Below are 27,514 nucleotides of genomic sequence, written 5' to 3'. Positions count from 1 at the left end.
AAAAAAATCAGAATGTTCTAAAAGGTAAAATAGTCCAGAAAGGCCCAAAACAACTGACAGGTAGCTTCTTGAAATCTTTTGTTCCCTCCCTTTACTGTCATGTAAAACAAAAACAACAAATGTCTTCCTTCAGCAAGTTCCTCCCATGCCTAGTTGTCCTTCTTGGTCAAAACTTAATCTTATTTCAAGGTCAAATTTCTGCAGCTTTCACAGATTTGCTCTTGTGCTGGCTTCCCCATTTTGGGGTGGGATTTTTTTTAGCACTAGTATTACCACATATCATAAGTTTATGTGCTTATAAAAGTCTTAAACATTCCAATTTCAAGTCCCCCTATGAAATACACCTTTCAAAATACACCTTTAAATAGTCACCTTGCAAATATACCTTTTGCAATATAAAAGTAGTATTCATCTCCTGTAAGTATTAACGTCTCCATTTGAGTTAGTCGTGTATGATCCCCCTATGGTGAACTGAGGAAAGTAAGGTGTATCGGCCTGCAAGGTTTATTTCTCTCTCAGTACACAGGCAGCCTGCACCATTAGCTCAGATATAAAGTAGAGGAGCTGAAACCAGCCTTGGGAATTAACATTATGATGTTCTTTTGCCAATATCTGTACCATTTTTCTAACCTCCACTAAACTGTCTCTACCAATATTTTCACATTTAGAAGTCTGGACACCAGGCCAGAACATTATTTAGCAACAGTTTTACCACTGCTCTGCAAAGGGTCAACTAATATGTTGATTTCACCTTGGTATTTCCTTTACGTAAAAACGCTCATCCACTTGCACGCATCAATGAACCTATGAGAGTCATCCATAAATGTCATATGCAAATATTTTACACTAAAGATATTCCAATTAAGTTGGACCATGTCAGTAATACTCCAGCTCCCCCATACACTGCTAAAGTTCGAGATGCAGCCATTATCCACATAACAATACTGGTGAAGAAGTTACTACATCCATATAATTAAAGATTTCAGTCAAGTCACCATCAGCATCACACCAAATTACCTTGCAGAAATTAAAATGGATTATATCAATGCAATGGATTTTTTTAAGACAAAAAAGCATAACAGGGCAGAGATTTTTTGTTACAAGACCTACTTTTCATTGAATCATGCTTACTGACATCATTAATGAGTTCTAACTGACAGCTCTTTGTTGACATAGTCCCAAATTATCACCTTGGTTATTTCAAGTTGGAATGAAAATCTAACAGATTACAGTTCTCTGGGTCATCGCTTTTTATTCTTTTCAAGCTCTAGGAGCACTCCAGTAGTTCTCCAATTCTGTGACATTTTTCTGGCTTAAGATGTTTAAAAGTTGTCATTGCTGAATCAGAATCCTTTGCTTCATATTAAGACTCCAAAACTACCCAAGGCCTGTTGACTTGACTAGTATCACCGAAACTTGTCTTTTGCCACTAATATTCCATTCATGTCATCAAGATCCAACCTCCTCTTCAAACTAGCAGGTTTCTGCATCATTACTTGCTTCATGCTATAAAAACTCTGAATTACAACTGACTTACTTGATTATTTCTTTTTTCTTTCCTATTACATTGTTTCAAGTTTTATCATTACCCATCTGTTTCAGATTAGTCTGAAGTTTGCTTGAGGAAAGACGGTGCACTGGGTGGTCAATGTGTTTGGTTCTTGTAGAACTGTGGGTTTTGGGCATATCTGATGAGGCTTCTGAAGTACACTGCTTTTCAGACAGAAAAATCTCTGGTAGAACCTATGCCCCTGGCTTGGGCCTGCTGGACTGAACATGAGCACAGTGAATCTGAAATACAGTTTTAGGGCTGGATTAGGGAGGGAAAGAAAAATCACAGCTTTCTCTCTCAACCCAATCTACTCCATACATATACTGACATCTTTATACCCAACTGCCCCTCACCAGTACCCTTAGGACTAGGTTATGTCAGTTTTATCTAATTCATCTTAACTGCAACTAGAAAGAAATGGAGATAAAATGGTGACTGGCATTGTAGTAGCATGAAGGTGTGATTTCCCTTAAGGATAAACCAAACTAATACATTGCTGTTGCTTAAGGGCTAAAATCCCACCCCTTTCTTCCACTGTTCACTCTCACTTCTTATCAGGCAATAGGTAAGTGCACTTCTCTGACTGCAAGGAAAGTTGATTTGACTCACTAAAACTAAAGAGAAATAATCCAGCAATAGACAACAAATTTATTGTGATGGAAAGATTTCTACTTGGTTAGTAACTGAATGGGCTTACCAAGTTTTCAGAAAACAAAGGAATATGCACAAGGAAGGGGGATGGAATAATCTTCTCCTTTTGTGCTGAAATGCTGTTAAATCAGGCCGGCTATAACATGAAACTGCACCTTTAGCTGCTGATTGCAAAACTCAAGAGTGGTAAGGAATCAAACTGTTCTGAAGGGAGACAGACAGGAAGGTAATCACAGGCAAAGCTCTCTAATCTCAGGCTCTCCCCAAACACCTCATCCTACATTCCACATATGGATTAGCTGTTCTCAGGAAACCAGCATTTTTCTTCACTCCTCTGTCTCCAAAGAATGCAGATTAGCACTCAAAAACCATGCATCAAAGGCTACCTATCAGCCACAGAAAGACTGCAGAAAGAGGAGACTATAGGAAGTGTGACAAGAGCCACCAAATCAAGGTACCATGAAGGGAAGAAGAGGCAAAAGATGGGCATACTTTGAAGTAAGGGCAAAATAGGGGATGAGACAACTAGCTCTAAGAGTTAGCAAATTGAAGATTTTTTTAAACTGACCATCCACTTATTATAACCAGACATCCCTGTTGCTTTAATCTGCAGGAAACAAACTCTTTTGAGCTGCTTTCACTAAAGAGATGAAACCCAAACCTGGTAATTGGTAGCTAAGGAACAAGCACTCTTCAGATTAGTCATTAGACTAATTTTATCCATCAGGAGACACCATAGGAAAGAACACAGTCCTGCAGACAGAACTCTCAAACTTTAAAAGGCTTTATTCTGCACTCCTTTTTGATCATTTTCAGAATCAGGAAGAACAGGCAGTGAAATCTGCATCTCACGGCGCCAGCATCATTTTGGTGAGGGGGGATATCTGGGTAATATTTGGGCTTTCCCTGTTTCTGTAGGTCAAAAAGCTTTGATCTGATTTTTTTCCTGCACACCTCCAATGGAAACGGTAATCCTTCATTTCAGTGGAACCATGTATTAAGAGAACTGTACTGTTTTTTCAGATATGTTACTGCCATTGCAAAACACACGTGTATACAGAGAGAGAGAATTTCCTTCTACAAAATATGACAAGTAAGAGTTTCCTGTCTAGAACAATGGCTATAATGAAAATAGTGAGGAAAACATATTTTTATCTTTATATATTACTGACTTAAAATAAATATACACACGTTTTGAAATGGATGATTGAAATATGAAAATGTCCAAAGATTATTGCAAATGCTAACTTTGCCAGTGACCATTGGAGTCTCAGTACATCAAATCTTCACGGGGAAGGAAGAAAGCGCTCGCATTTTAGGATTTTCTTTTTTAATCTCTGTGAATAAAACACAAGGATAAATAAAATTTACCTACCTTTCTGATAAAAGAATTTTCGGTAATAGTATGCACCAAGGTCAACATGTTCAACAATGTATCTTTTCACTCTGTCTAGATGTAAGATCAGATTCTCCTTGGGAACTTCCAAAACTGCTACTCCAGCATTCGTGCAATGAGAACTCAGAGTTGACTCAAAGGAGGCACTTTCACATCCACTGAAGGAACCCGAATTAGATTTGGAAAGGCTGATCTTCCTCTCCCCTTCCCCACCAATCTCATTACGAAAATAAGGACAACTCATCACCAGCTCATTGCTTTTATCATCCCCCTGGTCCATATTGAGACTTCCTTTTGAATTCAGGTCTTCAGTGCTGCCCATTGGAGAATTGAAACTTGCAGAGTGGGACAAGGGTCCAGAGACAAGTGATGCTACTGCAGCAGCAGATGCACCTGTGGTTGTGTTCCTTCTTTTTATGACATTATGCCTGTTGATTGCAGCTTCATTTAAATCGAATAAAATACTCTGCACATCATAATGAGCAAAACACTTTGGACAAGTCCAAGGCTTGACGCTATCTTCTGACCTGTTATCTTCAAGATCTGAAGACTTCCCAAGCTCCCCTTCACCTTTGGCATTGCGCAGCTTACGAAAAATGGACGAATCTCCCGTCTCTGATTTTGAGCGTCTTTTGAGTGGCTTTTCCCTTTCCTTAAAGAGTCGCAGGTTTTCCCTTTGAGTAATAGGTCCATCTATCACATCTAGAGAGAACCCTGAGCCCTTGCTTCCACTGGCAATCAGGAGTTCACTGAGCTTACTTGGGGCTGGGCTTCTCTGATCAGACTTTTCATCTTTATAGCCCTTCAGTAAGTCAAAGAAACTTTCCCCTGAAGTTCCCTGCTTATCTATGGAAGATGTGCTGCCATACTCCCTGTGCAGAGATGGTCCAGATTTAAAAGTGGGTGAAATACATTCATCAAAACTATCCACATCAAGCTCACTTATGGTAATGTCACTGTTGCTGCGCTGTCTTATTCTGCGAAGAGCTTTCCTTGGGGAACTGGGATAGCCATCAGGTGTAAGAAACCTGGAGTCTAGATTCTCAGATTGTCTGGTCTTGGTTTTAAGTGTGCTCTGGATGCTCTTTAACATGACAGAATCACTAGCATTCAGGTTAACAGAGCTTCCCTGACTCCCAGGACTGCTTTTAGAAGACATGCTGTCAAGGCAACTCGATGCATCAATATCTTGACTAGATCTGGTTGTTTCCTTGATATTCTCCTTCCTCGGGGGCCAATCAGCAATCCTTGCCCTGACCCCCATTTTAGGGACTCCAGGGGTAGAGGTAACATGATGGGGAGTTTCACTGCGAGGAGGTCCAACTGGTGCCATGACTGCAGAACCTAAGCTGCCATTCTGTGACCTGAAGCGCCTCATATAAAAGTCATCCGAGTGGACTTTTGAGGTGCCATCTGTCCCGACTGATACCCCAGTGGCAACAGCCCTTTCGGTCTGGGACCGCTTCAAGCTGGTCATGATCTTTCAATATGTTCAACTTTAGTAAGTTCCAAAAGAAAACAAAGTCATTTCTGCTTTTTAAATGCACAGTTCTCTGCTGGAGAATAGACTCCAAAATATACAATGGTTGCATGAGATCTTAATCATGGATATTTAAGGACACAGTTAAATGCAGGAGGTCTAGAAAAATTCAGATATTCAGTAGGGTTTGATAAGCTGCAATTCCCTTTAATTTCTGCATTTTAAGAAGTAGCCATGCTCCAATACATTCAAACTGTTTTAACATCACTTGCGCTCCAAACTGTCAGAGTTGTAATCCAATCGCTTATGATTCTTTTAAGCCTAGAACAGAGAAAAATGGAGATAAAAGCATTAATCCTTTCATACAAAACTTTTTTGTTACTACAGCTATCAATATAATTATTACACAGAATTAGTATTTCTAACAAGCATGTTTTTACGCCTCATTGATTGTCATCTCAAAAACACAAGAGTTGTGTTAAATGGCGGTGAAAAGTTTTCCAGATATTGTTGGTCTGCTTTCTGAAAAAGTACTTCTCCATTTGGATCCCACAGCAAAGTACATTTATTGTTTTTTCCTTATAAACTGGCTATTGATACTTTTTAGTTGGGTTACTGCACAGATATACAAAGCAGAAGCAGGGAGCTAATTTCCTCAGCTGAAGAACACACAGAGCATCCATTTACAGCAGAAACTGTAGAAGAGTCAGATCAAGACTCCAAATTTTGTTGATAAATGCTTTAAAGAACTTACCATTTACAAGTCATACATCCTTGGCTGCAATTAGGTATTAACAATGCCTATTCAACTTTGCCATTAATGTAAGCAACCATGATATGCTAACAAATTAAAGGAAGGAAGCTAATTAACAAAAAAAGATTACAAAGTGATAATAGAGAATGGCTGTCAATAACATTCATTCTGTGTTTTGCTCAGCCCTATTTGCAGATTAGCTGGATAGTCCAGAAAGCATGTATTACCTCTGCCAGAATTCACAACATATAAAAAGACTCAAGTTTAACAGAAACACATACTTTCAAGTAACCTGATTTGAAAAGTTCCATTTATTTCCCTAGCTAACAAAATATTGTCTGCCACAGCTCCTCTATAATCCATCTTTACAAAGCCATGGAAATTAAATGCTTTCCCATACCTCATCAGTACTGAAGCGATTACAAAGCATTTAGTGCACTACCCTTTGAGGAGATAAAATGAATGATCCACAAATATATCCTTGCTGGTAGAAGACAAAAGCATGAGACTGTCAAGATAAAATCTTTCATTGCTGTGTACATCCTTTAACACAAAGAAGTTAATAATTTTCAAAGGCTGAACCAATTACACAAAATGTGGCCTTTAAATATTTGCTAAATATGTGCAGAGAGATGCTGCTGAACCAGCACCACATGGAGTATTTTGCTCCACACTAATTAAATATCAAGCCAGGCAGGACACTTTCTGCATCTAAAAGCAGCATGTTTTAACTTTATTTGCCATAGACAGCATTTCTTTGAAATAGCTTCTATATATATAAAGCTAAACACGTAGGAATATTTAAAATGCAAGCTGACTGCATCATGTAACAGTGCAAATGATCTAAGGTATTAATGTATTTGCACAGCTATTTACGTAAGCAGTTACTTTCCCTGCAATTCTGCTGCCATGTCGCTGCTGAAACACTAGTTAATTTTTTCTATGTATACAATTAGAATCACTTCAGAAAGGCAGTCTACCTTTACAGCTCTTGCAAAACCACTGAATTTTCAGCTGTAACTACACACAAATTTCAGACACTCTCCAGTGAGAACTGATCAAGGTGGTGGAACAACTTCATGCACAATCAGATCAAGGCAGTTAAAAATGCAACTGCTGTGTGCCGCCACATAACCTGATGTTCTGCCCACGCTTTTCAACTGTGCCACAGCAAATGTAGTTAATGCTCTATGAAACAGCAACAGTGCACAGCCCTTTCTAAAGGGCTACACAAGATTGCTTTAATAGGCAGAATGGAAGTAAAATAGAATTAAAACCGTTAAGGATTTAGGGCAGAGGGAAAACAGGCTAAAAGGGATAGTGAAGGAAGAATGAAGTTGAGGGTGGAAAACAAAACGGGCTGAAGTACAAGTGTCCACTACCACGTGCTCCTTTTCATACCCTGCAATGAAACCCAAGATTACAGTCCCTCACCATTCCCCTTTCATCATTATATCTCTGAAAGCAAGGTATACATCATCTCCTCCCCATCCCCAAGTGCTGGGACTTACAGAAACAGATAACCTACAAGTTTCTCATTAACTTGAGGGCAGAAGTTCACAGAGCACTTCTACAAGTTGCCAAGCTTGGTGTTGACCGTGTAAGTGTCCAAATACCACCAGTTCTCCCCATCCCCAGATTATTTTCCTTTGAAAATTTCCAGGATGACAATTCATAAATAATTAAGGATACATGTATATACCCTTATACATAAAATTATATGAAAAAAAAAGTGGTCTGTGAAGCTTATTCTTGACCTGTTGTATGTATGGTACAGTAAATTACATGACCACACAGTACTTTTTCCAAGGGAAACGCTGTGTTCCTGACACATTATTAGGGTTGCCTCACTCTGGGGACCAGCTGTTTCATGCTCTGCAGGTTTCTGCAACTGCTGTAGCTGCTGGAATATAGGCAATAAATGATTAAGGTAATAGTTAATATCATACCCTGAAGAACTGAACTCCACCCTGGCCCATGTCTATCTTCATATGAATTAAATCACTTAAGTCAAAATTTTTTTGAGACTGTAACTACCCATCTATGGAGTTTTTCCTAGACCCTTCTGTCCTGGTGAGACCTAATGGTCTGATCTAAAAGGTTCAATTGGCTCTAATTAAAATTAAAATAAAAGCATTACATTTGACAACATTAAAAACTCCTAAGGCATATGTCCTGGATACACTGGTCATCAAATTTAATGAAAAAGGAACAGTAATGGCAATCTGTACTTCGATATTTTCTCATATTCATTGCTTGCAAAACATGATGCAGAGACAGGGTGAATCACACTTGATTTAAATGAGCATCATCTGTTACCAATAACCAGATGACATTATGAACTGGAAAACCTGCAGAAAGTTAAATATTAAGTAGCAGAATCACTAACAGAGAATATGTAATCTGTTCAGATTAGTTGTAACTGCAAGATAGGTATGGCACCTACTTCTAAAGACAAGACCATTATTTATGATGAGTATCAATTCCTATTTTGTTCCTATTTCATTATTAAAAAAGTATTATTCAAGGTCAAGCTGTTAATATCTGTGAACAGAATATGGTGAGGACAAACCATAATAACCAAAAACCTGTATGATTCTCCAAATTCATGTGAACTTAGTGAAGAGGCCAGCAAAATAATCAGATGAACAGCTACATCTAAAAAGCTGTACTTGAAAACCATACATAAAAACTACAAAAAGAGGCACATGAACATTTGGTACTAATTGTATTAATTAAAAAAAACAGTTAAGAGAACAAGCTTGGAAAGCCAACGATCTGCTTATCAGACTGCATGCAGCAACTAGCAAAGCAGTCTAAGGATGTGTTCAAAATGGGAACATATTGAGACTTCAGATTGTAGGATCAGGGATGCTAATGATCCAAATACCCTGATGTTGACAGAGATAGATTTGGGGGCACCAAATTATTCATGTTATAATGTTCCAGAGGGAACACTTCATATTTCACCATTGGCCCTCATTAAAAAGTGGCATTTTACAAATAAAAATTTGGGAATGAGGGAATCAGTTTTTACATCCTAGAAACATCTCACTTTTGCCAAACCTCCCTACCACTCCCCTGCAGCACCCCGAAGAGGGTTATTATAAATATATAATACAGGATGGTAAAAGCAACATATCACCAGGGGCATTTTAAAACACTGAGAACTGTAGAGTAAAGAGCTCAGAATAACATTTTATAGCCTGTAATTTTTAAAAGCATAAATTAAATCATCTCTATTCCACACTGTTTAGTGAAATTTAGCCAACTTAGGAAATGCAGCACAGTACAAAAACACTACAAGCAGTAGCCCTTGTCAGCTTTTACAGGGAAAAGAACTGCCATTGCCATGAAATCTGAAAACTAGCAGCTCTTATGAAATCAGAAAAATAAATGAGAACAATGATAAATATTTTAAATATGAAAGCTTATCTATTTGTGTCACAAATTCTTACCTGAATTATAATATAGATCAAATCCCAGGGGCAGGGGGAATACTCATTTATCAGCCAGTTACATTATTGCATGTACACAATAATGTCTCATTTCATAAAAATAATTCCTCAGAGGAGAAAAATTCAATTTAATCTTTAGAAATACCTGGCTTTATGTGGCTACCTATTATTAAGTTTTTCCTTTTTTTTTTTTTCCAGGATTACTTTCATCATTAGAATTGAAGGCAACTTAAAAGGGTCATCTTTCAGAGGAAGTTCTTTTCAACTGAGAAGCTACTTGAAGAATAGAGTTCAATATTTTACTAGCTTACAGGTTTTACTTTTATTACCCTTAGTGGAATTGCTGGTTTTGCGTTAACTGAATTTGTAACAATTGTCAACTCTGTGTAGTACGAAAGACAAAGTCCCCTAACTTTTCTTTCTCTCCCCACCCCAACTGTTACCTACGAAATTTGCCACTGATGTACATGTCAGCAAGTCAGCATTTCTACCCTTTTCTCTGAATGTTTCTCTGCTCCCTAGCCTTTGGAAGAAAATCTTTGCTCTAAGGAAACTGAGTGCCATCAGCTGCCATATGCACAATGACTGCTTGCACTGATCTGCTGATTTAATGGTGCTTTATTCTTAGAGTTCACTATCTGTTGAAGTAGCTCATGCTAAAATGTATGAACTTAAGCAAGGATACATTGATTTTAAGATGTAAGAGGGAGAGAGAAAAGGCACTGCATGTGGTCATTCCAACTTCAACACTCAGGTTCCATTTTGGTACCAGTGTCACTCAGTTAATTAAATGCAGAATCCCTTTCCTGGAAGCTAACTTACATGATCTGGGAAAGACAATCCTTACTGTATGCTATACTATATTCTATTCCTGGAATGAGACTGTTAACAGCAATAGTTTATTTTTGAAAGCAGCACTTGCTCTCTAGAAAGCAATCTAAACCAGTGCCAAAACACAAGAGCAAAATACTCTAACTCCCAGATACTATCTCTCAAGAAAGCTGATTTTTACCAACTACAAAAGGGTTCCTCTTACACCTCCCCACCCCCCCCCCCTTTTTTTTTTTTAAGGAGATGTTCCTCTTCAGTGTTTCTTTCTCAGTTTCTAGGTGTTGATGTATTGCATCCTTGCATAACAGTTCCAGGAACAAACAGACTGTTCTCCCTGGCATGCATACTCTTGTAAAAGTTGCTTCTTTGAATAGTCACAAACTGAAAAAAAAAAAAAAAAAAAGGCTAAAATACAAACCCTGGCTGATACATGCATGCTATGGGTACAGTTCAGCATAACTGACATAAATTACAGTAAGTATCACAGATGCACTTGCCTGAGGTTTGCATCCTCGTTCATACTTCCATAGCACAGTCTCATATGCCACCTCCCTCCTCCTCCAACCCAGCCACAAGTTTGTCTTGGCACCAAAGTTATTCCGGAAACAAAGAGCCTGAGCCTGTGGTGTCTGTGCTACACCACTGGCTGTGTTCCTCTCAGCAGTCAACACCATGTGTCATGTGACATCCCACGTCATTTTGCTAGTGGTTTAAGACATTTTTCCCCAAACCCATGTTATTCCTTCACTCTATCACGCTGCAGTCGCTTCTCCCTGAGCTCATGGTTTACTAAAAGAATCGCAAGAAGCTGCTCTGCTGTCTTGATGAAAGTCATCAGTTCCCAAACCTCCACAGAGCGCCATCTCTCCATAGGTTGACTGACCACAGAGTCATGTGTTTAAGGGAGAAACAAAATCAGCTTTTCAGAAGTGAAAGCTAAATCTTACCTAAAAATAATAGGGCTTTTTTCCAACAACCCCCATATTAACCATCTAGAGAGTGTTTCCTATTCAGACACATTTTTGAACACGCTACTGCAACTAAAGGTCCTGCTTTAAAGGTCCTCATGCAGTACAGAAGAATTAGAAGCACGGAGATTATCAGACGCCTGCATTATGTTTCCCATTCCTGCATCAGCATCACTCCTTCACCTGTACCCAGGCCTCCGCAGCAGCCTGTCACATACTATCTTTTCCCTCTAAGACCTTTTGAAAGTGAAAAACAAGTTCAGACTATTGCTGAAATACAGTATTGTGAAAGTATATCTGTAAAAAAAGATCCCCTCCCATATAACCTATTAAAAAATGTTCACTGGTCTCTCTAAATGGTATTCTTTAATGATAGCTCAGAATTAAAGTATTTTCCCCTAAAAAAAAAGGTGTTCTACTTTGTCTAGGTATACATACCATGTGTATTTTTGTATACATGTATCTACATATATTTACAGACAAGATGTTAAAGCTATCTCTCAAAATTGAGTTTGAGAATACTCTTGACAGAACTACATAAATATAGCATAAACAAGCTTTGTAATTAATCCTCACATCATTTCTTCAATAGTTTTAAAAGAAACAACTACTAATGGTTTACATGGTTGATAAATCGGCATTCACTACTGCTCTACAAAGAAAAGCAAACAAATTTAAACCTAACACCATCAAAATTTCATTGCACATTTCTAGAGGAAATTTTGAATTACAGAACCTAATAGCCTGGAACAGGCTCCCTGGCAGAAGAGCATTAGGTATTCAGATTAATCAAGCTTTGGTCAAGTAAGGACAGCATGAAAATAATGATGCTGAAAATCACATACCAGATTATAAAGTCATACAAGGGCTACAGAGAGTAAGAGAGATACCCTTGTAACAGTTCATGTGTTTGAACAGATAAGGAAGAATGTAATCCTCAAATAATCCTTGCACTTAGTACAGTGGCTTTTGTTCCAAGTGACTGACACACACAATCAAGTGTGCAACACCAAGAATGGAAGTCAATTAAAAGCCTTAAAGGAAGATAGAGACCTGTAAGCAAAAACTGGAACATTCAAATTGAAATGCTCTTAGCTGGGCTCTCCACAGTCTTCTACTATAAATCCGTAAGGGAAAAAAAACTAAAAACTCAGTAACATTCTTTTCAACAGTGTGCCAGTTTATTGTTTTTCTTTCAATGACAAGTTTTGTATTACTGTACTTTTAACACCTCAAAACAATATCGATAGATCAGTGTGAAGAACTTGGTTTAAAAGAGCAGAATTAACTAAAAAACAAACAAGTACCCCTTAATAATAAAAGTAGGTTAAAAGGGGGGTTAAAGAAAAATGTTAACTGTGTTTTTAGATATTGATCTTCAAATACCAAGCCAATAATTAGTAAGCAACAGATTTTATACAAAAGCAGGAATAACTTCCAGTAACACTTCACTTTCTCATGTTTTCCATTATTTTCATTTCAGTTAGCCCATGAGTTCCATACTTTGCCTGCAGTCATTTAACTCTCAAATGTGCAATCCCATTTCCAAGCCAGACTCTGATGTCCTTTGAGTGGAACACCAAAAAAGGCTTCAGAAATAGTTATGTATTAATTTGCAAAGGATTCTAAAGCACTACCACTAGCAAACATCTAGACCAGTATTTTACTGATGTTGGTAGATTACTGTATGCTTAATTTCTCCAACATACTCCACACCAAAGGGAGAAACTGAACACTGGGTGCATTCTTCTTTCTGGAACTATGTTTTGTGTTTTCTGAAGCCTGCTTTATGCCTCCATGCAAATAAAAACTATAACCATATGAACTAACATTTTTCTTCATATAGTTAAACTGTTCACGCAGAAGGTGTGGAAACCAATTCAGTAAGTCAAGAGATATTCTTTGGGTGGTGCTTATGGCAACAGCTCTCAGTCCTCCAATATAATGGACATTTTTAAACTAAAAAAGTTATAATCTTTGTCCAAGGAATATATTATTTGGTTTCATTCAGAGCTAAGCATGGGGATCATCCCACTGACCAAAAAGGAAAACCATCTTAGTTTACTATGACACACATGAAGTGTGTATCTAAATTACGAGACACTATAAATCTGCCACACACAAAAAAAAAACCCAAAGCTTTAGGCTTCTAACTCTTATGTAACATAAGCAGGCATATCCGAGATCCCCAGAGAATTCACAGTGATGTTTTTGAGAAAACACATATAAAGAGCTTTTTGTCCTTTTGACAACAACATATATTACAGTTATTTTCCCAAATACCATCTTTATGGCTATAAAGGAATAAACAGCTCAGCCTCCAGGCAGGACTCCATGTAGCTTTTCTTGCTATTCTTCCTGTAAATACTTCCAACATCCTTTAAAATTAAGACTAAGAGAAACACTGTTTTAAGCAAGCATTCACCATTTTCGGGGGGTATGAAAATCTATTAGAAAAATACAGATGGGATCTGAAAACAACTGAAATTAATTTCTGAACATAGCATCTGGTGATAAATATGTGTTACAACCGTTAATGATACTGCTTTAAAAACTGAAAGGGATGTCTGAAGCTTTCAATATGAAATGCAAAAGACTGATGGATAAACCAGTAAAGAGATCTAAGAACCTAGCAGAGGACAGAATACAACTATTGTATAGTTGTATATATACAAGTCTTGTACTCGGCTAAATGAACAAATTTTCCAATGACACTCTCATTTTGCACATGGGAAAGCAGAAGAACACAAGATGAAAGCCAGTCTGGTTGTACATAAATTATTATTCTACATCTAAAATGTTTCAAGTACTAACAAGGGTGAATAAACAACTGCAAACCATGCAGTTACTCAGCAGAAATCTGCATACTGAACCATTGCAACGCTTATGGCTTAGAAAATAATAAAGCTAGATATAAATATTTTGGTTGATTCATTTCTTGGGAGCACTGCGCTATGAGTGGGTGTTCAGGTTGGATTTCAGCAAACTGAAATAGAGGAAGAACTCTCTCTCTCTCTATATATATATATCCATATGGAAAACTGAGGGAGGGTTTTCACTACTAAGAAATTCTCCCTTGTGTAGATACCTCAGCATTGGCCAACAAGTAGATGACACCCTTTGGTTTGATGATGTAGGCACATTATGTTCTATAGTCCTAACATACACTATATAATAAAAGCAACAGAAAACATCCAAATAGGCATTAAAGACAGCTATACAAGTTACCCACTGAATGCACAGAGTTATCTCCAGTAACTGCAAGGAGACAATAATACCTAGCTGACCATATGCATCAGTTCTTAAGGAGTGACTGGAAATTTGTGCACAATGCATTACATAAAGCAACCTACAGAGAACTGCAATACAGGGACAAGCAACATAAGCAATTCTGGTCACGAATCCAGACAGTCAAGCTGGCAGAGCAGGATACAAACTGAAAAGAACAAGCAAGGTGGCACTGACACCTACAAAACACACTTTGCAATTTAAATAAGAATCAGTCTATTACAAGCACACATATGCCAGCAGAACTGGCACTTCATCTAGCCATCCTTAAACATAAGAGGCAAATTTAGGTGGATGGTTGCACGTTGCCCGTTATCTCAAAGCAGAAGTAACCTTGCATGCATCTTAACTGTCCTGCCAGCCCAAGACCAGGGAAATTTATTCTTTAGAAGTTTTACTGTCTTTTCTGTAAACTGAGTTACAGTATCTGTCAAAAACAAGAAAAATAAACCTACCTCAGAATTTCTGAGTCCCAAACATAGTCCAGCATGTCTACTTGAGTTTTTTGCATTAGAAACTAAGGAAGTGTGAGGCAAAAGCATTTTTGCCTTGTCTGATTTCTTTTTTTCCGGCCATGGTCAGTAAAAGGAAATATCTACATCTGTTCCTGGTTTACATGCAATGCAAAACACTTTATAAACTGAAAACAGATTTGAAATCATTTAGATTCCAATACCAAACCTTCAAAAGCAAATTACCTACAGAAAGTACATGCGTGGGTGTATTCCTGTTTCACTGCATCAACAGCCTTAATCAGCCTTGCATACTATTTCTGATTATGGTTCATTATATAAAATCACATTGATAACAGTTCAGCAAGAATGTTTCTTAACCCTTTCTGAAAAAGAGAAATACCATTCTTGCACCAGTTTTCACAATGGGGGAGTGCATATGACTGCAAAAGCCTTAACAGAGAACTTTAAACCCCAGGAACGGACTTGAACTATCCATCAGTATAGAGGCTGCGGCTAGTCACTATGCCAGGCATGGCACAATCCTCCTCAGCTCCACTTTCCACCACAATCTCCAGGTCCCTCCAGAGCCTCCACAGAAGGTAGACTCTGAAGGCTAATGCTCACACAAAGTTGAAATGATTTCCAGTGCACCAGCTGGAGCCACATCCCCTGTTCACAAGCTGAAGGCCCTGCTACAATTTTTCAGGAGTTTTTAGTAATACAAACAGAACTTTGAAGCCAAACATGACTTCTTCAGTTCACAGGGATGCATTTTCTTCAGCATGCACACTGCCTTTTTTTGTCCTGTATATACTCTTCTATTACTTTGAAAGGGGACTTTTATCAGTATCATGTATTATCTGGTAGGCAGATCAATACCTGAAAACTACTTGAGAATGTCTGTAATTGTGAAGCATCGCAAATAATGTCTTGGTAGGGTTTGTGATCAGAAAGGGATTGCATCTGTGCTCTGCATTCTCCTTGTCACATTTTAGGATAAATTAGGTCTTGATTTCACCCTGTAAAGACTAAATGATTTTATACATCCTTCCATTGCTGTTGAAAGCAAATGATCTTTCTGTACTGGAACACCAAGCTTTTCTGGGGACAACTTCTAAGAAAAACACTAATCTTTTATGACAAATTCAGCAGCTGATTCAGTACCCAGCGTGATGTTAGCTCTACTAAGTCCTTGTCAAAAAGCAAAATCTCCCCTTGGTTAAGACAGCAGCAGTGTGGGGTCTATTTTCACAAGCATCCTTCAGCAAAACCTACCCCAAAATGGGGGTGCTGGACACAAGCAAACGCAGTAATGTCATACCTTGGTCAGTGCTTTGCAAGCACACAGAGACAGCAACACCACCAGCAGACTTCCAAACTTCAGATTCTATGTACCTGTAAGAACTCTGTTGTGCTACCATTATGTCACTAGTAAAACACAGGGTGTCAAGCCACTGCCTTTGAATCTAAGCAGAAACTAGAGGTGTCTCTCATGGGCTTAGACTTAACAGAAGCTCCTCGCTGCCAGTGGGGCAACTGATGCATTTCCACAGGCCTGTTGTGAAGGGAGACTTCCAACAGATGACAAACCCAAGCAAATGGGGAAACCAGAGCTCCCAAAATACAATTCATCCCCTCACTGAAGGAACTATTCAATACCTACAAAAGTCTAAGCCTCCAGGATTTTACACAAAGATGCCAGTGTAACTAAGCTGACTTACGTGCATGTGTGGGCTTGGGGAAGGAAGGAAAAAAGATAAAATCAGACCCTGTCAGCTCAGTTTGGGTTATAAGCCTCACTGAACCTCCTCTAATCCTCAAGCCTAACGTGAGCACAGCAATGAGATTACAGCAGACAAATCTATTTGGAGCAGGTCACCCAGTGCCAAAAGCTGTTCCACCTGAAAACATCACATGGCTAGTTCTATGGATACTTTATTTCCTACTTTGTTCTTCATCCTAACTATCCAGTCATCCTTACTAAACTTGCTGAGCCAAAAAATTGTTTTTTGAGTAGTACGAGATGGCTCAAATAAAACCAAAGTTTTAAAACTTCCGGGTGAGCATGGACCCCTAAGATCACAGAAGTGCTCCAAAATACTATTTTTGTAGTGAAAAGATTTGTTTTCCTTCAAAGTAAAGATTTTTGATACATCTCTGCTCAGCTGTACTTTAATGCAGACTTGCCAGAAGTTCCACTGAGGATTAGTGATCACTCTAGATGCCAATTTCAAACATATAAACTGTGAGGAAAGAATAAATAATATCTCTCTGAAATTAAAACATATGAAATTACTGATACTTGAGCAGCTCATTACCTCAGAAGTGGGAATAAAGCTGAATCTTTTTTCTCTTAATACAACAACAAAAAAATATAATTACTGGAAGACAAAGAAATTCTGCCATGGCGCAAACCAAGTTTTTGAGCCATTACACTTTACGTACATAATGGTCTGGTCGCTGTAACCACTTCAGAAGGTAATATAACATAGATGACAAGATTTCTCACAAGACATTCGTATTACCCAAGATGTTCTTGACTGGTTAAAAATGCTGCAAGTTATCCATGGGATCATTAAACATAAGAAAAATAACTACAATTAATGTCACCAAAAATAGTAAATCAAAACAGAGTCATGTAATGGAGAAAGAAGTACTCCCTTACAGATCTATTACAATTCTTTTAATGAATCATTCAGTATGAGACACATCTGTTTCATATGTGACTGATTTCCTACATCCTGTAATACAACCACAGAATCATAGCATCAACTAGGTTGGAAAAAACCTTTACTATGAAGTCCAACCACCATCCCAGGACTGCCAGGACCACCACTAAACATATCATTGAGGGCATCTACACAGTTTTTGAATTCTGCCAACCAGCAACCTAAACAGGCCAAAGTCAGCTCTCTGGAAGTCTAAGGTGGAGGTTTTGCTGACTTTCTTCCTGGCTTCTCCAAGGACTGAAAACACAATCATTTTGGGATCACTTTGCCCAAAACAGCCTCCATCACATCACCCCCCAGTCCTTCCCCATGAACAGCCAATCTATCCAGGCATCTCCTAGTTGATTCACTAACCAGCTGGGATAGGAAGTTTTCTTCCACACCCTCCAAGAATCTCCTGGATTGTTTCTTCTCTGCTGTGTTGGACTTCCAGCAGGCATCTCATAGGCTGAAGTCCACCATGAGAACAAGAGCAAGCGGTTGTGAAACTTCTCCCAGTTCTCCCTACTTTATCTGTAGCTTCATTCTGGCTGGGTCATCTATAACAGACTCCTACCAGGATATCAGCTTGGTTGACCTTCCCCCCTTCATCTTCACCCACAGACATTCAGCCTCCTCACTCACAACACTGAGTTCAAGGCAGTCATGCACTCCCTGACATGCAACACAACCCCACCACCTCTTTTTCCTTGCTTATCCCTTCTGAAGAACCTGTAGCCATCCACTGCAGCACTCCAATCATGAATCATTCCACCACGTTTCTGCGATGATGAATATGTCACAATTTCCCTGCTGCAAAATGGTGTCCAGCTCCTCCTGTTTGTTGCCCATGCTGCAGGCATTGGCATAAACACACTTAAGTTGCCCCGTGGATCTGGACTCAAGCAGTGGCACGCTACCTCGTGGCTCATTTCTAGCAAGCCTGGTATAATTTCCTTCCCCCTTCAAACCCAGTTTAAAGCCCTCTATGAGCTCTGTTAGCTCCCGGGCTAGAATCCCTTCCCCCCCTTTGGGACAGGCATACCCCATCTGCCACCAGCAGGCCCAGTGCCATATAAACTGACCCATGGTCAAGAACCCCAAAATTCTGACACTGACACCAGTCACAGAACCAGGAACTAGCAATAACTTGCTAAAGACTGTGAAAGAAGAAAAACACCACCAGAAGACAAAGAGGGAAGTCCTAATGAATGACTGAATGGAATAAGGACAGGATGTAACCAAAAGGACTTTCACATGATCACTTGCGCAGAGAATGTTACCAACACTGAGGGACACGCAGATCAATACTGTTATGTATAGTCTGGAAAAGACAGTAAGACACCAAAGTCTGATGATGATTTGAGGTGGCATCACAAGATTCAACAGTGAGGAGATTCAACAACAGCTAGTTGCAGAGGTCTCTTGAGAGAGAATCTGAGAGAGAATACTGAATTGCATGTACCATTTCTTTGCTTCTTCACTGTTGATAAATACACAGATGAGCAAGAGACATTCCCTAATGACAAATGTGGAATGTCAAATGCTAATCAACTTCTTATAACTTAAGAAAATATTGCCACATATTGCAGACAGATCTCTGAAAACCGTAGTTCAAGGCTCCTAGGCACCAAAAAGCAAAAAGAACCTCAGACATTCTGAAAGGAAGAGGGGGTTTGGAGGTGGGGTGGGCAGTTATGTCCTATGAAGTCATGTCTACTGAAATATAACAAGCAGTTCTGTTACCCTAGAAACAGAAAATTTCTATAAAGCAACCAACTTGTGCATGATTCAACTATGACTCCCATAACTTACAGCATTAAAAACTTGGCTATTACTTTTGGCTTGCAAATATACCTCCCAAAATCAACATGCTAACTGACTGAAATGGCTTTATAAAAAGGGTCATCAGGTCAGAGCACGCAATAAACTCAGGGAGAAAAAAACCCAAACAAACAAACAAAAGAGTCCCAAAGCAACCAAAGTAAGGAACATATTGTGAAAGGATGCCAACAGCAGGTTTGGGGAGTTACAGACTAATGCAGCTTCTGGAAAAATAAATTACTTTCAAAACTAAGTTGACTTCAAAATACTCATTTAAGACTTACTGCTCAGGCGTCACCTGCTTACAAGACTGACTGTCAAATCATAAAAATAAACATTTTTATGTTTTGGTAATTTGCAAATATTTGCATCACAATAAGAGGGCTGTAGCTAACAAGAGTGTTTTAAAAGCTAGTTTGAGGACTTCTATCGCAGCAACCCCTCTAATAAAAAGCTCTTTTCCTGAAAACCTTGTCTGTCTTTACCCTAGTAAAACTAAAACATGATCATTTAAGTCAGGTTCCTCTGGTGAGACTTTGGCTCTCTCTGCACTGATTATATAGATGAAGTCTATAAAACCACACTCACTAGGCTAACATTAGCTAGTGTGAGTGGCAGTCTCCACTCACAGCTCCCAAATAGAAAATCTTTTGACAAGCCATGTGAGATACTAGAAGATGTAAATGAAAAACAGAAGAGTGGAAAGGTACCAGATTATTTTAAACAGTCTGAGAGGATCTGGGTAATAAAAAAAATAGAGAGCAAAAAGGATGTGTCTGAGGAAGACAGAAGCATAATAGCATTTTTTTTATTAACGTTATTTATCCCATCCATTCATACATCAGTTCACAGTGAAGCTACTATAAAGTTTTCTTTCTAAAACAGAAAGGAAACCTTTGATTTCAAGGTGAAAAGCATATTATACACCCAGGTACATCATCAATAGTAGCTTGAAAAATCTACATGTATTAGAAGTTACACAGCTGTGTGGTTCCACTATGTCACCATACTGTATAACTGATGCTTTCAAATCAGTCTGTGATGCTGACATATTATAAATGACCCTGTGCACTGGGAACAGACTGATATTGCCATTTTTCAAACAATATTATTTCAGAATTGGTATCAAATTGCACAGTCATTGCATTAACCCCCACTAACTATGTTTTACTTCAAGGAGAAAATTTCCAAGTATAGCATCAGAAAATATTTTAGCTGCAAGTATATGTGGAATGCGAAGGAAAGGGAGAAACTGCAGTGAGAGGAAAAAAGCAGGATGTAAACTGGATGTAATAATCTCAGTTACATGATGCTGAAATTTTCCAGTTCATTACATTTCATAGACCAAATATGATGGGTATGGCTCTTGTGAGTATCAAGTTTTATTGAGCTCTGTTACATCTGAAATCTTTGTGAAAGCTACCCATGTTTCTAATACAGACTGAAGAAAGAGAAAATAAAATTGGAGGCATAGAAGAATGTTTTAATTCTCCAGTTCTTATTTAGCACTACGTTTTCATCTAAATTACATACCCAAAGTCAATTAAAGCAACCCTATCTGACTAAAGAATTTGTAGAAGGGATCAAATTAACTTTTTAAAAGAATGCTTAAAGTGTAATAATTCAGAATTTTCATTACCATTGTTTGGACACTATTTGCATTCTGGTACACTTTCTGCTGCAGTATATTAACCTGCAGCACTAGTGATAACTGCAAAACTGAACTCACAACAATGCATTTACCCCTACCTAGTCAGGGCTCCCTTAAGATTTATCTACAGGAAAAAAAAAAACCTTCAAGATCACAGGCCTAAAACTGAACTTTACAAAGGTGGAAGGCAACCCACAGTGCAGAGATTAAGTACAAGTCTGATAAACAGAGTGTGAGTACATCCAAAAAGATTAGCTTCCAGTTTTCAAATCTAGCATGAAAAGTTAAGTTCCTAAATAGAAAACTACTTAAAATAATAAGAAATCGAAGTATTTTTTAACAGAAATAGTTACGTAACAGCACAGCAGCTAAAAAATTATGTACTATTAAAATACACCTTTCTCATCATTCCTATATAAGAATTCTTATGCAGACAGGCCAAAAAAAATTACACCTGCATTGTGAGAAACAGGATCAGTCGATAATGAATTACTACATTGGTTTTTGAGTTGATGGTAATATATAACGGTATTGCAGTCTGGTGAGTAGTCTGACCAGTTGATGACTAATAATGAGAATTAGTGGCAACATAAAGCATTGTATTTCTAGGTTATTGATCCTAACAAATATTATTTCAGATCTACAGCCTAACTTCCAGCAGAGAGGCTGTATTAGCATGTAATTCCTGCAGCTAATGATCAGAGAAGAAAATGAACAGAGAGAACCTTTTGGTACATACAGAGAACTATCAGATATCTTGAAGTACTTGTGCAACATAAAGCATTTTAGCAACAAGAGTGGGGGAGAAAACTTGAGTAAAAACCACAGTATTTTTATGCATGAGCTGGCAATGTAAAATAGTATCAATATCATTATTCAAAACAGAAGTAAGCAGACAGTACAGTACTAAAATATTTTGCAGTTAAAAATCAGTTCACATACACTGAAAGTGATTGGAAATACTCCTCTGCGCTCTCAGAAGCAAGGGTGTATGACTGCACAACTGAGGGACACTTCAAAAATGCACAGCTCCTCCAAGTGGCTTTAAAAGCCTTGATTTGGGAAAGAGGAGGAAAAAAGAGTATTTTTTTTTTCTGAATATACTCATCACTGCATTATGAATTGGTGATCCTTTTAATTGACTCATTTATCATATACGGACAACAACTAGGAGTGTCTTTTTTTGAGAGCAGGTTGTCTTCACTCATGTCTGGGAACTAACAGGTTAAGATGACCAAATCAAACTTGAGGCTCATAAGCATCTGGCTTTTAAAAAGTGGATTGATTTGTTGTCAGCCCACACTCACCCTACTCTCGTGCACAGCAAAGCTTTATTGGTAGATCTTGGATTAATATAATACGTCTTCTAACTTGTTAAATCTTTAAAATGCAAATATGGAGAGAGGGTGACAATGACAGATGATCTACTGTTAAAATGTTTTAAGGTAGGTTGTTTAAGTATAATAAAGATGACTTTTAACTCAATTACTTGAAATAACTACTTTATACACAAGCACATCAAGCAGTACTCTGGGCTATGCCACAGAAGTGCAGTAGATTGATATCAAATTCTTTAAGCAAATGCAAGAAAAAATGCTCAAAGTAGCTCCTGTTATCAACAGGCTACGTTTTTGGCCAGAGAACACACTACTGTGGTATGCAGCATGCTATGCATTGCTTCTCTGATGAAGTCCTTAGCAAAAATGTAAATAGGCTTCTTAACAATATGGATTTCTCTTCAAGATAGGGGTCCCTTCTGTATCTTTTTACATTGTAAATAGGAATAAAGTAATGTACAGTCAACCATTAATGCAAGACTGAGAGAAATCTAGCATGAAATGATCAGTTTATCTTCCATCCAAGAAACAATCACGCACGTTTATTCAACATACCTCCATACATTTCCAATAGTCTCCCCATTACCTCAAAACCAGTGCTGGTTTGTTGTTTGCTTTTCTTTTTCCATCCAAAAATCAAGGCCCAAAGTTGACAAAGATCCATAAAGTATTTCATGGATTCAGTTGGAAACCTCAGTAGAAAAAGCAAAACAATCAAGCCCTAGAAATGCAGCTGGCATATACAAATGTGCAGAAAACATTAATAAATCAGTAATACTATGAGTTCCTTGTGAAGTAGAGACAAAGTTTAGTCAATGCCTCCAGCAATCTGTACAGCAACTGGTTTTCTTTCCATGTTCCTTCCTAAGGATGCACACAGAAATGAATCAAAGCTTTTCACAATAGATGAGTGAATTACTCTGATTCACTTATCAAGTAAAACCAAAATAGAAACATGACAACCATGTATTTCAAAGATGAAACATCGAGTTGCAAATGTATCCACCTCCTCCTCCATTACTTCTAAATTATGAGATTAACTTCTTAAATTCTACTAAATAAGGCACTGGAATGCACTAGCAATGAAACAGAAAATACTGGCTTGCACAATAGCCTCTTACTAAACCATCTAAAGAAATCTCAAGAATCAGGTATCTCTTGCACTGAGAAACTGGGTATTTCAGTATATTGCAACCGGTAAATACTGTCAATATTTGTATCTCTGCCTGATTACTTACGTTACTTGACAAACCTGACAAGGTTCAAAAACAAGCTATAATTTGCAAGCAGTTTCAGAAAAAAATATCAATGAAATTTATGTTTTCAAACTTAATGCATCACTAGAACTAAGTTAAAATTATATAAAATCCTATTACAGCAATAAGGGCATTAAGCCTCCTATGTACCATGTCACCTTTATTTTTAGGTTCAATTTTTAGAACTCCTGTACTATACTTTCATCACCAGGCATCCACTATTTCAGTGACGGGAGATATGGAAGTTCTTAAACGGCAGTGGTATTTCAAACATGTATGGCCACATGGATGAAGAGCTTACAGTAAAAGGGGAAAAAATCCCCACTGAAAGTAGAGAACAGTTTGAAACTAAAATTTTTATCAGTCTTTTGCAGAAGTTTATTGCTTGCCCTGGATTAATATCTGATAGCAAATTTACTACAGAGATTGATATCGGCGCACAAGTCCTGTGCACCATTAAAATCCTACTTGGAACACTCCTGTGTGAAAACTCAGTAATGCACAGAACTTCTGCTACCATTCAATGACTATCCAAGTGTTCAATGTAGTAACAGCTTTATCAACCATTTTCAAATCTGATATCCTCAGAGCTATGGGGCATGACAACCATTTCTGAACTAAGTTCTTTTTCTACAATTTCTTTCAAACTGAAAACTTGTAGATTTTCTAATTTGCAAGGTCCTGGAGCTGGTTCCATAGGCCAATTGTTTAAAAAAATATTTATGGTACTTTAACAGATGCTTTTCATTTACAGAAATTGAGGCAGTTATGATCTGGAGGACAGCATTAATCCTAATCAGCTCTGATCCCACTGACAGAAAGAGATGGATCCTCACTTCACTGAAGATTTCTCAACTTAGTGCTTGATTAAGAGCTGTCCTGCTGGGAACTGTGTTTATTTTGAGTTGTCTTGTGCTGCCATGGGCCTCCTGAATTTCCACGTGTGTAAGAAAATTCTCAGAGAAGGCAGAAATCAGGGAATCCCTAAAGTTAGAGAAGTCTTGTGTCAAATGTAATTGGTCATGATTGTAGTACTCACAACAAGAGGAAACATTTGGGTAAACCGCAGGATTAGGAGCAGGTCTACACAGAGCAAGGAGCCTGCATTCTGCTTTGTACAATCTTTTCCTCTCCTATCTTGCCTTTCTTAAACTCAGTGTTTTTTCTATGTTGGTTTGTTTTTGTTTGTGGTGTTTTTGAACTGGACTCCAAAGATGATAAATCAAAGATAACTGAGAAGTTCCCATGCAATCACAGCTTTATTTTAAGAAAAGTGTAGGCTCTGACTTTTAAGATAACTGAAAAAAAGACACTATTCAAAGACCACTAGCTTTAGAAGAGTGAAGTGAAAAGTGGACTGAAAAAGATGGACAAAGCAAGTGTTGGTATGAAGAGAACCAGGTGCAGGATGGAAATAAACTAATCCATCACCTCCCCCCCCTGCAGACCCAACCCACATTACAAATGGTTGCCGAGACCAACAGGCCCCTTTATTTGTACAGTCCTAGCACTCTCCTCTCCCCAGTTCATACATCCATATATCCTTTTCAAACACCAGAGCTATAACCAATCCTGCAGATGCAGAGTGCCTGGCAAAGCAAAAGGCAGCAGCACATTTGGCCACCCAGCATAGGTATGGTATAGATTTTACCTAGCTGTTCCTCAGCAAACTCTTGGACTTTCCTACTTCACCACCAGTCTCAACAATTTACTTTATCCAAGAGCTTTATACCTCTGTCACCAACGGAAACTGGCAGTCAGTTAACACCAAAAATGTTCGTGGATTTTATCTTTTTTCTTTTGGAGTGAGAGAGGAGGGATTAAAAGGAAGGGACTGATGGATGGACAAGTCTAGTCACAAAAGTCTCACTTCCTAGCAAGCCCAGGCTAAAAGCAGTCCCTGTAAAAAAGATCTGCCCCAAGAAATGAACTGAATGACAAGGGAAAGAATTTACATAGTACAAATTCTTGTATGTTGATAAATGAGCAGAAACTTCGAAAGGAATACTTGTCAAAAGACCCAATGCAGCAATGCCAAAAGGAAGGCTAGGAAATCTTTGCATGACAGGGCTGCTTTTCACATGTCTTTAAAATGTGAAGGCACTAGCTGGTAATTGATAAGAGTGAAGGAGATCCCACCCAACACCTGCTACAGCAATTTGGTTTAATAGCAGTCCTGCTCCAGCTTTGACAATTAGTCCCACACTCCCCTGTGAGGACTAATAGTTTGCTAAAAATAAAACAGAGATTAGCGTCTACAGCAAGCTGCCTGAGATAGACTATTTGACAGAAGGCAATATTCATCAACCTTGTGGTATGCTTCTGTCCTGCCTTCAATTCAGAGGATTTCATCTTAAATCCATAGATTTAGGATCTGGTTAAAATGGCAACATGCAATATTACTTTTTGTTCATTTTATTATGTTCTACAGCATGCACCTTAGCATGCAGTAATAATGTTCATACTTATGTAGTGGGGAATAATCCAGTACTAACATTGATTTGTGTGTAGCAGCCTCTAAAAGCTGAAATTGTCAAGAGACACAAGATGACAAAGCAGAACACAAACTCCAACTGTACCAGCAATTCACAACATTTTCACCAGTATGCATGTCTTGCCTTTAGCAAGCAGACGAAGAGTTGTCAAGTCAGGAGGGGAGGGGAGGATGACAAAAAGAGCAGAAAATACCTTTTAAGTTTTTGCTGAATATGGTATATAATATGGCTGTCAAAACCATCAATCAAGAGCTTTTATGTAGGGTACAAGTAACGAAGACAGTATCAGTCTTCCAAGAAAATTGTTCTTACCCATTTTAAATTAAAGCTGAATAACAGACCATAAAAGCAGCCAAGAAAGAATAATGAATGATATATAAGATAAAGAATTTTAAAGACCGATGTACCTAATTAGTTCTGTGAGAAAAAGTCTAACTTCAGGATAAAAAAAAAATACACAGATGTCAAGTTTTGCCTTATGTTAAATACTAAGAATCTGAATCTATAGCAGGAAAACTCTCATCTTTTCTCAAATACAGAAAAAAGGCTCCATATGATGAATCAGGTACTGTATAAAAAAAAAAAATTATCTCACCCCAAACCTACAAACAACCTTGAGCTTGTTTTACGGAGACAAGCCAAACAAACTCCGTACTTCAAATCTACAAGATAGCTAACCTATGTCACTCAGAAAACCACTTTGCATTAATTACAGTTGCTCTCAAAAAAAGAGTGGCCACCATACAAAGTTGAATGGGTTAGGCTTAAGAAAAGACATCAAGAACTACAGGTCTGGATTTCCCCCTCAAAGACAATCACACTGAAATTTCAGTCTGCCTAGGAAGAGAAAAACAGGCAAAACTCCATTTGTTATTCAGCTGTATGAAAAGCTTGCATTTTAAAAAGGGGACATAACAGATGAGACTACTATCGACAAATACATCTTCCCATACAACTAGAATCCCACCAGATCATGGATGGTGTTGTCAGAAGGTGAGCTCAGACAGAGGAGCTGAAGGAAATACACTCAACTCCATAAGCAGGTTTAATGATGATTAAGGGGCAAGAGAACTGCAGCCCAAAAGATGTCTTCTTAATTTAGGCTCACTTCTGGCACACATTCATCTCCAACAGGTGATGTACAGGTTAAGGAGGTAGTACTACAGCATTCCACAGTTCTTCTATCAGCCTTGAGATGTGATGCCCAGCACCTTGGTTTAATAATCACTGAGTAGGAAATACATTCATCACTTTCAAGTCACATTTTCTCTACTGCCTTTATTTAGTCTCATAGGTAGCAAATCTCTAGTATCTGTATACTGTCTCCAATATATTTATTAAATAGAAACCTGTTCAAATATTACCAGAATAGAGATAATATTAAACATTAATGCATCATAGAGAGAGGAT

The 27,514-nt window shown here is 38.1% G+C and overlaps 1 protein-coding gene across 1 annotated transcript in view; it reads right to left on the bottom strand.

The window, feature by feature from the left end:
• The window catches only part of SIPA1L1 (signal induced proliferation associated 1 like 1), a 203,727-nt gene that overhangs the window by 59,879 nt on the left and 116,334 nt on the right, over window positions 1-27,514 (bottom strand). Inside the window, exon 4 of the mRNA XM_057421358.1 lies at window positions 3,579-5,400. Coding sequence (XP_057277341.1) covers window positions 3,579-5,076 — 1,498 coding nt within the window. The 5' untranslated portion in view covers window positions 5,077-5,400. The remainder of the gene's footprint in view (window positions 1-3,578; window positions 5,401-27,514) is intronic.

This window comes from Pezoporus wallicus, unplaced genomic scaffold, assembly GCF_028554395.1.
Source record: "Pezoporus wallicus isolate ANWC-B61680 ecotype Strahan unplaced genomic scaffold, APGP_CSIRO_Pwel_v1 contig_2144, whole genome shotgun sequence".
In the NCBI taxonomy this organism is placed as follows: Eukaryota; Metazoa; Chordata; class Aves; order Psittaciformes; family Psittacidae; genus Pezoporus; species Pezoporus wallicus.
The sequence above is the reverse complement of the archived record's forward strand: the minus strand, read 5'-3'. Positions and strand labels throughout refer to the sequence as shown.